The following is a 12719-nucleotide window of genomic DNA, read 5'->3' as shown; positions in this document are numbered from 1 at the left end:
CAAAATAATTGGATCATGGTCATCACTTCGTTAAATGGGACATAATAAAACACAACGACGCATGCAGAGTACATTTATTGCAAAATTCATAGTCACGCATTGCACTCAATATTTGTAAGCAGCAGGATAAAACTTGTAAGTAACGCTGTCCTAAGGTGCAGAAAACCAATATTTATTCCACTGGATTCGAAGCCACGTCTTCCGGCGCACTGTTCTGCCTCGGTTGGCAGCATCGCTGGGTTGCCATTGTCGGCCTCTAAGTAACTCTTTTATGCGGCGTTGTAAGCACATTGAAGCACATTGTTGGCGTTGCCTCTACAGCATTATGAGGCTTGGCGGGAACAAATAAACGATTGCGCTACGCAGTTAACCCCTTACACACACACATACAAAACATGCACTCAAGCCTCATTATAACAAAGTCGCATCTGCCACGAAAATAACTTCGTTATACCCGAAAATTCGTTATAAATGTTTATTTGTAACAATGCAGCTGTGACAAGACTATTCTTCGTTTACTTCGTTATAACCGATAATTCGTTGTATCCGTGTTCGTTATAACGAGGTTTGAGTGTAAATGGAGACTGGAAGCCGGAAGCTACAACTACTGCTGCACTGCAGCGACGTCTCACATGGAAACTGATGATGATGATAACACTGTATTCGGGAGTAGTAGCACTCTCCAGGAAGTGTAACATTAGTGTAGAAGGGAGGCAAAGCATTGTTGTGGTCGAAATTTTCAGTTTATGTACACAAGGTTCGTTCTAGCAGTATATCAAATGTCTACAATAACTGTTGTTCCTTTCATGTGAACGTTGCAGCCGGACACACCATCCCTGAATCTGGACGACCTGGGTGACCTGTTGGGGAACGTGGCACATCCAACCTCCACTGCCGAGGTTCCCAAGAGACGTGGCAACAAAGAGGTGGGCCCTGCTTTACAAGGAGCTGAACAACGACATGCAAATGTTCTTTGTCAGTTGGGATTGAAGGAGCGCCATAACTTTCTCTCGTGTCACATGTCGTACAGTCAAAGCCTGTATCATAAAATTGCCTTGGAAACTAAATACTTTTTTTGTGTATAGAATATTGATATGTACACACTTATTTATGCTAGTGGCAAAAATATGTTTAAATTTACTTAGTAGAACCCCGCTGATACGTTTTTGAAGGGACCGTAGGAAATAAACGTAAGAGACGGGAAACGTAAGAGCCGAAAAACAGGAAAAACGGCAAAATATTTAGTGGTACAGAATTTTATTTCAATTCTTACGAGCAGCACGAAAATTAACGCGCTCAGCCGCGATCTAGTCGATGGATAGAAACGCGGAGCTTAGAACGGCCTCATCCACAGAAATGTAATCAACGTATGTGATTTTTTTAACACCAACAGCTGTAGGCATGAAAGAACTAAGCACACGCAATCACGACCGGCGCGGCGAGTCCGACCGCGAACCGCACGCATGACCATGCGAGCTCCAACCAGCTCGAACTCCTCCCGTTCTCCGACAAATAACGATGATGATGAGTCTACGCCAACGCGATGGCAGAAGTGAATGCCAATCTCGAAGGCCTTGCTTTCGCAAGCAATTACGTCATACACGCCATGTTTGTGCAATGCAAATCTCAGAGGCTATGCTTTTGTCAGTAGTAAATGCCAATTTCGAAGGCCTTGCTTTCGCGAGCAGTTACGTCATAGACGCCATCTTTGCAATTTGAATCTCGAAGGCCATGCTTTTGTTTGCATCAATTGAAAGATTCTGTTGCTTGCGCCTCTCATGCGGCTAATATTACGGTCAAACGAGGCCAAGCTGCGTGAAAATGCACCATGGCCGCTCTCTTTGGTAGTCACTCGGTCGGCTCCGAGCGCACTTCGCGACGTATCATACGGGAACGGTACGACAGTTACGACGTAACAGCGGGGTTCCCTATACATTGTATCCTATGGGAGCTATGCCGGGACCGGCGGAAAACGACGTAACAGCCGGGAAAACGCAGCAGTGAGGAACGTAACAGCGGGGTTCTACTGTATTAACATTATTACTTGATATTGACATTATTATTGACTTATATTGACGTCATTATTGACATTTACTTATATTTCTTGGAGAGCAATATATTAATGACTAGACGTTTCCTCAAATTGGCGGGTGGAACAAAAAGAAGGATAATGAAGTTCGCTCGCTAAAGCCAATTAGGAATAGGGTGTCGTAAAAGTGTAAACTCAATGCACAGCTCTAGTTTACAGCTTTACAAGTTCAAGGGCATAAGCGTCATGCAGCGATGGGATTGAGGTCATCCTGTAGAGTGCCGTTATTGTTGGAGCACAGGATGGGAAGGTATGGGCAGTGTGCGTACATTAGGAGCCAAGAACTGATGACACCAGTGGTGGCAAGCAACTGTGCAGCATTAGCAGCTGCCACATTCCCCTAACGCAATGCTCACCATTGCGAGGAGGCTTCCAGCAGCCACAGATAATGCATGAACAAATAACGACAGAGGTGGTGAACTGCTCCACAGCAGTATGCACATTACAAGGGAGAGCTGTTGAATTCAACCAATACCGCAACGCTCACAGCATGTTTCTTGGTTTAAAGATTTACAGCCAAGGGCTACTAAGTGAACACACTTGAATCTCATTATAAGAAAATAATGGATATAGTAGCAAAATAAAATCTCTTTTAAAAACGTCATAAAGATGCATGCATTCGAAACCTCATTTAATGAAGTGGAATGGTCTGTTAATAGATATAACGAACTACAATTGTTCCCGAAACCTCCCCAACTTCTGTAGTAGGTAAAGTGTGTCACTTTGCAGGCCATTCTGTTGCTCACAATAGCTTTGCTCAGATCTGCATCAGCCTCAGCTGCTGACACTTCCTGCCCTGCAATGTCCTCGACGTTGTCATCCTCCTGTTCATCCTTTAGTGTTCATTTTCTTGCGCCAAGATTGCATGATTTTTAAGCTCTTCAGAGCACACGAGGCCCACATCTGCAGACACAAACTCCTTAAGGTGGGACGCGGCTTTGGCATCGCGAAATTTGGCCAAAAAAATCGATTTTTTGAAAATCTCATTTTCACATTCTGTGACCCCTTTTCTATCTAATTTCGAAGTTTCGTCCCTGAAAACGGCGTAGAAATGACGTAAAAATTTTTTATCGAAGCTAGGGTGGCGATGAATTTCACGGAAATTGCGAAAAAACGGCGTTTTTCGAGCCGCGATACCTCCGCAACCGCGTAACCTAGTGCCGCCATCTTTGTCTCTATGGATAGCGCGATTCTTCCGTTTCAAATTTGCCGCTTCGGCCGGCTGAACCAGGCAAGAGCAAGCGCACAGCAAGCCAAAGTTTAAAGATATCACGACAGTTTCCGATTAGCGACGCGCGTCACATGACTGTATGGCGGCTCCACATTGGTCGCCCGTGCGGTCGCTTGTAGCAATCGGTGCAAAGGTCGTCTGCTCTATGCGCTGGCAGTGCTGACGGGCCGCTTACTGAGAGTGTTTTCAACTTGTCGCGGCGTTGTTTCGAGATCGCATCGCGCTGTGATAAGACCGGCGCTCGTGAGAGAAAAACGTTGTTGTCCAGTTTGGCGCATCGCAGTTTTGAGATCGGTTCCCACATGCGATCATGGACCGGCGATCGTTCAAGAAGAAACGCAAGACTGCGCAGCGATTTGGTGCTCGTAAGCTGAAGCCGCCGATCGTGAAAAAGAAATTCAGTCCGGCGACTTCTGCGAGCAGCGACGACGGCGTGCGGCACGACGAGGACTAGCAGCCGAGCACAAGCACGCACGGAGCATCGTCCGCGAGCATCGACGAAACTGTTGATATGCCGTTGGAGCAGTGCTTTGTGCTGTCGGAGGAAACATCCATTTGTCGTTCCGCGCAGGCTGCAGACATCGCGGATGCTAAGCCTAGCACTTCGCGCGAGGATGTAGACATCGCGGATGCTCAGCCAAGCACTTCGCGCGAGGATGCGAGGTCGTCTACCAGCACCACCAGTAGCACGATTCGGGCCCGATTAGAGCCTCGTTTCGTGTCAGCGGAGGCATCTCGCAAGCGCGCCGCGGCTGTTCAGCAGTCTCTAAGACCAGTGTCTGCGACGGAGCGCAAGATGTCACTGATGGACCAAGGGGACGAGAGTGACATCGAAACGGAAGACGAAGATGAGTTTTTCCTTGTGCAACGCACGGCCCTGAATGGTCTGTTAGGCAGTGCCCTGTGCCCGCAGTGCAAAGAGCCGGGACTCAAGATGAAGCACGGAACTAAGCACGGGTTAGCAGTAAAGATGGTGCTCACCTGCACTGCTTGCGGCGCGGACGCGAAAAATGCGTGGTCGTCGCCGCGAATGGAAAGCAGCAAGTCATTTGAAGTGAATATTCGGGCCATGCAAGCTATAAAAACGATTGGAAAGGGATCAGCTGCACTCAGCGATTTTTGGTCAGTGATGAATGTATCACATAGGGGAATTCACCACAAGACTTTTCAAAGGCATCTCAAGGGGAAATGTCGGCCTGCTGGCGCAGCAGCTGCAGCAAATGTGTTTTCCGACGCTGTTGCAGCCGTTCGCGATGTGTACAACCAAATGGAGGGAACACCCACCAAGAATGTCACGGTGGTGTACGACGGGACGTGGATGACACGTGGCCACGCGTCCCACATCGGCGTGGGCACGGTCATTGAGTTCTATACCGGACTAGTGCTTGACAGTGTTGTCCTGTCAAATAACCGTCATGGATGTGCTGTGGGCCCCAAAGAAAGTGACGACGGCTACAGTGAGTGGAAGGAAGCGCATATTTGCCAGAAAAACACAGAGGTAAACTCAGGCCAAATGGAAGTTGAAGCAGCCCTCATACTGTTTCGGCGCTTACTAAAAAAAAATGACCTGCGCTACACAACCATCGTTTGCGATGGCGACAGCCGCACTTTCTTAGCCCTGTGCCAGGACCAGACTTATGGTTTTATACCCCTGAAGAAAGAAAATTGTATCAATCATGTTAAAAAGAGGATGGGCACAGCCCTGCGGACCATCGTCACAAAGAGCAAGAAAGACCAACCTATTGGCGGAAGAGGTGGCCTTACACAAAATTTGATCAAGCAACTGACTGACTATTATGGCCAAGCCCTTAGGCAGCATGATGAAGTGGAGGATATGCAGCGAGCGGTCATGGCTACATTCTACCACACCACTTCGACTGACCAGGATCCACACCACGAACTTTGCCCACCAGGTCCTGATAGCTGGTGCAGACACCGGGCTGCAGAAGCTAAAGGTGAACCACAGCCACCCCATAAGTACCACCTGGGACGACACGTTGCTGCTGCCCTGCTGCCTGTGTACCAGCGGCTTTCCGACCCACAGCTTCTTGAGCGGTGCCAGGGCAAAAAAACTCAAAATGCTGCCGAAAGCCTGCACTCAATTATTTGGTCGATTCTGCTCAAAGAAGAGCATGCCTCATTGATAGCTGCAGAAACTGCTGTCAGTGAAGCAATCTGCAGGTATAATGCTGGGAACCTCCATGCCTACACCCAACTATGCACATCTCTTGGTCTCCAACCTGGACGCCATGCACTTCGTAGAGCAGCCGAAAAAGATGCCATGCGGAAAAAAAAGGCTGGGAAAGCTCATTAGGCTAAAGGTCAGATGGCCAAGCGACGCCGCGCAGCAAAGGACACTAAGGACTACAACCCTGGTTCCTATTAGGCACGTAAACGTGGCACAAAACTTTGAACCTCGTTTTCTCAATAGCGTTTTTTTGGCATGTAGCTCAGCTCGTGGAGCAGATATTTTCGCAACTACTTGACAGATTTTGATTCCGTTTTTTTTTTGTAATGCTCCTTGAACTGTGCTTCAGGGGGCTGCATTCTCATTTTTTTAATTTAGCCTTTTTAAAAATTTTTGGTAGGGCTTCTTGTTTGTAGTGCAAATGTGCTCATTGAAGTATCAGTGGAGAAAACATGAACTACAATTTTTAGTGTTGCAAAAAAATTATTTTGAAAACGCAGCCCCCTTCAGCATACATTCGCCTCTGCACACAGTGTTTACGAACTTTTTATGTCATTTTTTAAACTCTCCAGCCGCTCCACGAGGTCCAGTAATGAAATTATTTGTTTCTCAGGAAGTTTTCATGATATCATCCTGAGATTTTTATGGAAGCATTGTGAGGTCATTCTTAGTCTTTGTGCCAATTTTCATCAAGATCTAACCAGAAACAAGAAAGTTCGTTCCGAAAGGCACGTCCCCCCTTAAGACATTATGTATACTCTGTGGTCTTTTGGATGCAAGCCCAAGCTTCATCTTCAAGGCAGTTTTCCACAGGACCTTCCATGGTGTCAGCACAGTTAAAGCCCGCTTTTCTGAAACTTTTCACAACTTTGAGCCAAGGGAATGAAAATACTGGTTAACCCTTTGAGGGTCGAATTTTTTCGCGATATCCAGTCCAAAAATGTGTAATTTTTTTATTGCTGAAATAAATTCTTCAGGTGGTTCTATTTAAGAAAAAAATTGTCTAAAATTTTTTTTTTCGTGACCGTAAAGTGACGAAAAAATCAGTTGTTGTTACATACATCTGGTTTATTCGTAGTAAAATCAAGCAGAATCCTAAAAAAAAAGCTTCACAGTTTTTTATGAATAAAAATTATGCATTGTATTAAACATAGCTCACAAACATACAAAAATAAGCACACCAGAGTACGTTTCCGGTTAAAAACGCTCGTGCTCTATACACTAAAAACTTTTCAGCGTGTGATAGCCTTTGAAGCATGGCTCCCCGCGCACGCGTTTCAGATGTCGCTCCTTGATCGTCATCGGAGTCTGAACTCGTAAAAAAATCCTCGTCTGACGAACTGAAATCCAATGAATCAGATTCTGATTCGGCACTTGGGGAATAGTCCGCATCGGAAGAATCGCTGCTCGACTCACCGGCAGCAGGGCAACCGGCACGCGCTTCCATAGCGTAAGCGAACTGCGTCAGTGAGCGCACGGAAGAAAAATATGGTTGTGCACCCGTCCGGAAAGCAAAACGAGTGAAAAAGCTACAGTAATACTTCGTCTTATCGCCAACAAATAGTTAGTTTTTCCGAGACCCCTAAACAGCAAACGCAATCACAGCGGCGTCGTTTGTGTAATTTAGCGCCGCACGGAAACAGATGTAATCGCGCGCGGGGTGCAATAAACGAGAGAATAACAAGCGGTCACCCTTTGAGAGATTAGAAACCAAACAGCCATCAGCTTTGCGGGCGCAAGAAGCGAAAACCACCCGAAGGATGAAACCGAAACCAATCGGACCGCGTGCGCACGTTCTGATGCGAGACTACAAGCCGCGGCGCCTCTTTGGAAAGAAAAAAAAAAGACGGAGAGACATTGGCGCAACAAAAAAATTACACGTATTCCCGAAGCGTGGCAGCACATTCCAAGCCAGAGAAATGGGACAAGGCGCGCGTTTGAAACCAAACCGCGCCGCGAGCGCTCTCGGTTGCGCAAGCAATAGCCGGCGCGCCATTTTGCGAAGCATAAAAAAAGCAACAACGGAGAGACATCGGCGCATGAAAAAAATTCCACGTATTCCCGAAGCGTGGCAGCACATGCCAAGCAAGAGAAATCGTCGAAAAAGGCGCGCACTTTAAACCAGCTGCACCGCGAACGCGCTCGGATGGGCAAGCGATAGGCGGCGCGCCGTTTTGGGAAGCGAAAAAAAAAATACAACGGAGAGACATCGGCGCATGAAAAAAATTCCACGTATTCCTGAAGTATGGCAGCACAGGCCAAACAAAAGAAATGATCGAAAAAGGCACGCGTTTTAAAAATAAACGCTATGCCATACATGTACGACGAAAACCCTTTGGTACCGGGAAGCTTCTGCCGTACATGTACGGCGAAAACCCTGAAGGGGTTAATACAGCTTCAGCCATGTTGCGCGAGCGTGTTTGGGTTGTGTCTTTTCTAAACAGTAAAGAATTCGTTCTGGGGACCCAAGGAAGTTGCCTTTAGTAACAGAGTGCCTCTTGTATGCAGTCTCGTTAACATGGCAAGCATATGAAAACGAACCAAACCATTTTCAATTGTCTCTCGTAACGAGGTTTTACTGTAGTCATGTACAGAGAGCAAGGCACATGAAGAACGTCATTAATGCAGCTCACTCTTGTCGTTGGACATGTGCGACCTACCATTTGTGCTGATTCACTGCATTGTCTTTGGCTCAAATCTGCGACTTTCCATAAGTGTTCGTGCAGCCAGAAGCACAGTGAATATCGTTAGACGTTACCCTTTTTTTAAGCTACTGATGTGTATTCACAGTAGGTGCCGAACGAATGGCTCACAGCACCCCATTCCCTTGGAGCGAGGACATCTGGCCATGTCTTTGCTTGTTGCCACTAGAAGCGCCTCCGTTGGGGGCGCTTAGGCGACTTACGTCTGCATGGTGCCTCTTTCTGTGAAAAGGCTTATTTTATGTTTGCTAAGGAGGTCATTTAAAATTAGTAGCACATCCTGTAGGTGCATTTAGTACGAACAGAGGGTCCTTCATAGTGAGCAACTTCATTTGAACGTTGTGCTTTCAGAACCTGTCACCATCCAAGCGGGTACGCAAGGCCCTTCACGAGACCTGGTCCACTCCCGGTGATATTGCTGTACCTGGGCTCACCTCGACAGGGTTTGCACCGCTGGAACCGGAGTCGTTCATCCTCCCTGAGACACCCGTACGTTCTTTGATGGACAGAAAACAATTTCTCTTTACTCTCTCCTTTCTGTGCTCGCATCCTACATTCCCCTTCCAAACTACATAAAAAAAAACCGCTCAAAGCGTGTGCTGCGAGTTGTTAGCGTGTGCGGCAAGTGCACGGACCTGCAAAATGGCGACCCCGCCGCTAGCTCGCAGATGACGTCAAGTGCACACTTCCTATACATTTACAGTAAAAGCTCGTTAATTTGACACCCGTTAATTCGGAAATTCGTATAATTCGGACGGCTCTATTGGTCCCGGCCAAAGTGCATGTTAATCTATGGGACCAAACCTTCGATAATTCGTCAGAATTAGGCTCCGCACCGCTTAATTCGGACAAATTCTGACGGCTGCCGCTACACAAATGTGTGGTAAAGCAGCGCTGGCACCACTGGGGCGAAACCGAAACTTGAGTGACATCGCCATCGTCATCAACTAGTGGGGGCGATCGCAGCGTCACCGAACGTCGGCGTCTTCTTTCTTCGCTCCACTGCGCCTCCAACGGCATTTTCCCTTGTGTTGTGTCGGCACCGTCTCTTCTTGCGGAGTTCTTGTTTTTTTCCCCGTTGTGACCGTGTTTACATGTGAGGCCCGAGCATGCGGCAGTAGCCTTCGATGCTGTCCTTCCCACAGATATGACCCTTCAGGACTACATCACGATTGATGATTGTGTCGCCACGACTGGTCTCCTGCCCGATCAAGAAATTATTAATGATGTCGCGACCTCATCGCACCTCACGGGAAGTCTCGGAGGCGCTTTTGATATTAGAGGGCGTTTGCCTGAGCACTTCCGACAGTTTGCGCGCTGTTGGCCATTTGGAAAAGTTAAGAAAAATTGTAATGTTAGCCGGAATCTGCGTGAAAACGCAGACGACCATTACAAAATACTTCAGCAAATACAGGTACAGTGGACTCCCATTAAACGAAACTCGGTTAAACGGAAAACCTGCATAAACGAAACTATCTAGGCACATTTGGTTGGTCTCCTTATATTTAATGATAAAAAGTTTCGGCTAATCGGAACATTTTTTTCGCTTACATCGGTTAAATGAAACTAAAACGGGCAAAGTCCATGAACGTCGGAAATGGCCACGGCAGTCTAGCAACCATGAAACAAGAAGCTACTATAGCCTAGCCAAGCCAAAAGCCAATCCAGCGATCGCACATGTTCGCACGCGTCGAGTAGCGATCGAGGTCTCGTCGTAAACTTGAGATGGAAACAAAAAAACGGCAGCACAATGCACTTTCGCTCGCAACGAAAGTAAGGATCATCCAAGAACTTGGCCGCAACAACCTATCGAAGACAGAAATTGTGAAGAAGTTCAATATTCCCAAGTCCACGCTGTCGAGGATACTCAAGAACAAAGGGAAGATTGAAGAAGCTGTAAAGCTTGGGAACTTCGCCACGGACAGAATGCGGATGAGAACGACGGCGTACAAAGAAATTGAAGATGTGCTTTTCCTCTGGTTCAAGCTTGCGCGTAGTGCGAACTTCCCAATCAGCGGCCCCATTTTGGAAGAAAAGGCCAAAGAGATTGCTACTCGGATGGGGATCGAGGACTTCCGGGTGAGCGATGGCTGGCTGAGCCGTTTTAAAAAGCGGCATGGTCTTGTCTTTAAGACGGTTTCTGGAGAAAGTGTGGCTGTAAACAGAGATATCTGTAGCCGCTGGCGACAGGGGAGGTTTGCAAGAAATTTTGGAAACCTACGAACAACGGGACGTCTTTAACATTGATGAAATGGGGTTGTTCTACAAAGCACTCCCTACTAAGACTCTTGCTTACAAGGGGGAAACCTGTGTGGGAGGAAAGCGAAGCAAAGATCGTATTACGGTGCTAGTAGGTGCCAACATGGACGGTAGCGAAAAGTTGAAGATGGTGGTTGTGGGGAAATCAAAGCACCCACGCTGCTTCAAAGGTGTGCGCATGCTGCCTGTCACGTACCACGCGAACGGGAAAGCTTGGATGACACAAGCAATCTTCGAGACATGGTTGCGTGAAGAAGATAGAAGATTTACCCAGCAGAACAGGAAGGTTATTTTTATTGTTGATCAATGCCCTGCTCACGGTCAAGTGGATAGACTCAAATCGATCAGCCTAGAGTTCCTGCCACCAAATGCGACCGCAATCATTCAACCGATGGACCAGGGCATAATTCAAAACTTGAAAGTTCTCTACCGCCGCCAAGTCCTCCAGCGAATGCTTCTTTGTGCAGACAACAAAGAAGATTACAACGTGGACTTGCTCTCAGCTCTTCACATTCTAACCAATGCCTAGGGAATGTGTGAAAGTGTCAACTGTGCAAAGGTGCTTCCACCATGCAGGGTTCTCAAGACAAGAAGTCCTTCCAGACGAGGAAGACAACATTGCTTAGGCTGAGGAGGCTGATATTCTCTTCAGTCAGGTGACACAGTCTACTTCTTACACGCGAGAGGACTATGAAACACTTGATGCAAACGTCGCCACATGCCGCGAGGACAGCCTTGAGGAACTCATAGCTGAAGTTCAAGATGAGGACCCGTGCTCAAGTGGTGATGAGATGGTGTGTGATCCCGGGCCCATTTCAGTGCCGGACAGTGCAGCAAGAGATGCTGTCATCCTGTTGCAGCGCTACATTGAACACGATGGTGGCACAGAGTTCCTGCCAAGCCTTTCAGCAATGCACTCCTACTTTGTGAGAAAGTGCTTGAACAAGGCCAAGCAAACTGTTATCACCTCCTTTTTTCCGAGTCAGCAATATTAGCAACTAATCAACTATAGTAGTATTGTATACTTCAAAATGTTTTTGTTCAGTCAGACACAGTTGGTGCTTTTGAAATAAAGTCATATTTCATTAATTTTGCGGGCTTTGCTTAAATGAAACTTCTCATAAATGGAACAAATTTTCTTGCCCCTTCGAGTTCCGTTTAAGCGGAGTCCACTGTATGCTTCTCCAACTTGATTTTATTGTTGTTTTTCCTGTTCATTCGTTAATTCGGCATTCGGTTAATTCGGACATTTTTTCCGGTCCCGTGAAATCCGAATTAACGAGCTTTTACTGTATTTATTTTTGTATGAGTGAAATAGCTTTACGCTGAATGTTTCCAATATGTTCGGTGAACTTCACCAAGCTTATACCGGAGAAATCTCAAACGCTGTTGTCAGAGTTCATTGTGTGTTGTGAGCTTTTTTTTTGTACTGGTTAGGACTTGCAAAGTGATCGAGGCTAGTCATTATTAACATCATTGTGATATACATTTATTTATCTTTATATAAGTAAAATAACGCTACACTGGACGTTTTGAATATATTTGATGAACTTCAAGCCTATACTGGAGAAATCGCAACCGCTTTTATGAGTTCATTGTGTGTTGTGATCTTGAGAAGTTATCTAGACTAGATGTTTTTGTTATAATTGTGATATCAGTTTATTTATTGTAAGTGCAATAAAATTAGTCATTTTTGAAAATTTTTAGAGTAAAAAAAAAATTCCAACTTTGCATACCGCTTTACATCCTTGAAAAACCCACGACTGGTCCTGGGAAGTGTTTGAATATCCTGGAATTTTTGCTTTGGTAACCTGTACAAACCCTGCTAGCTCTGCGACCATGAATGACAACCACGGCATTATGAAGGCACACGTGCAGCCAGTGCAGCATCAAGTCCTGAGCGTAACTACATCCTAATACAGCGGAAGATTAAAGGCAATAATGTCGTCAAGCAGCACAAAGCGTTACGGCTTTTTGGTCATTTGCTTATGATGGATAGTGTGGAGCTTCGGCACTTGGTTTTCAGTTGGTCTTTAGCGAAGCTCTAGTACGCTAGTTCGCGGTGCTGCGCACTCGGCATGCTCCGAGGGCAGTCTGAACATCTTATTTTCTTATGTATAAGCTGCCCCTGCTTAATGGGCACCCCCCAATACGAATCATCGGAGAAAGAAAAAAAAAAACATACCCGCGTATTGACAGCAAAGCTGCCTTCCCTGCATTACCACAAAGGCGTGCCGTGTAGCCAACTTG

At 46.5% G+C, this 12719-nt stretch overlaps 1 protein-coding gene and 1 pseudogene across 1 annotated transcript in view; both read left to right on the top strand.

Annotated features, from left to right (window-relative positions):
- Window positions 1-12719, top strand: part of LOC119406058 (myb-related protein B) — a 167586-nt gene that overhangs the window by 134317 nt on the left and 20550 nt on the right. Inside the window, exons 14-15 of the mRNA XM_037672903.2 lie at window positions 822-926; window positions 8562-8699. Of these exons, the coding sequence (XP_037528831.1) occupies window positions 822-926; window positions 8562-8699 (243 nt within the window). The remainder of the gene's footprint in view (window positions 1-821; window positions 927-8561; window positions 8700-12719) is intronic.
- Window positions 9923-11613, top strand: LOC125759866 (tigger transposable element-derived protein 4-like; annotated as a pseudogene).

Source organism: Rhipicephalus sanguineus, chromosome 9, assembly GCF_013339695.2.
Source record: "Rhipicephalus sanguineus isolate Rsan-2018 chromosome 9, BIME_Rsan_1.4, whole genome shotgun sequence".
Taxonomy (NCBI): Eukaryota; Metazoa; Arthropoda; class Arachnida; order Ixodida; family Ixodidae; genus Rhipicephalus; species Rhipicephalus sanguineus.
Note: the sequence above shows the minus strand (reverse complement) of the source record. Positions and strands in the feature narration are given on the sequence as shown.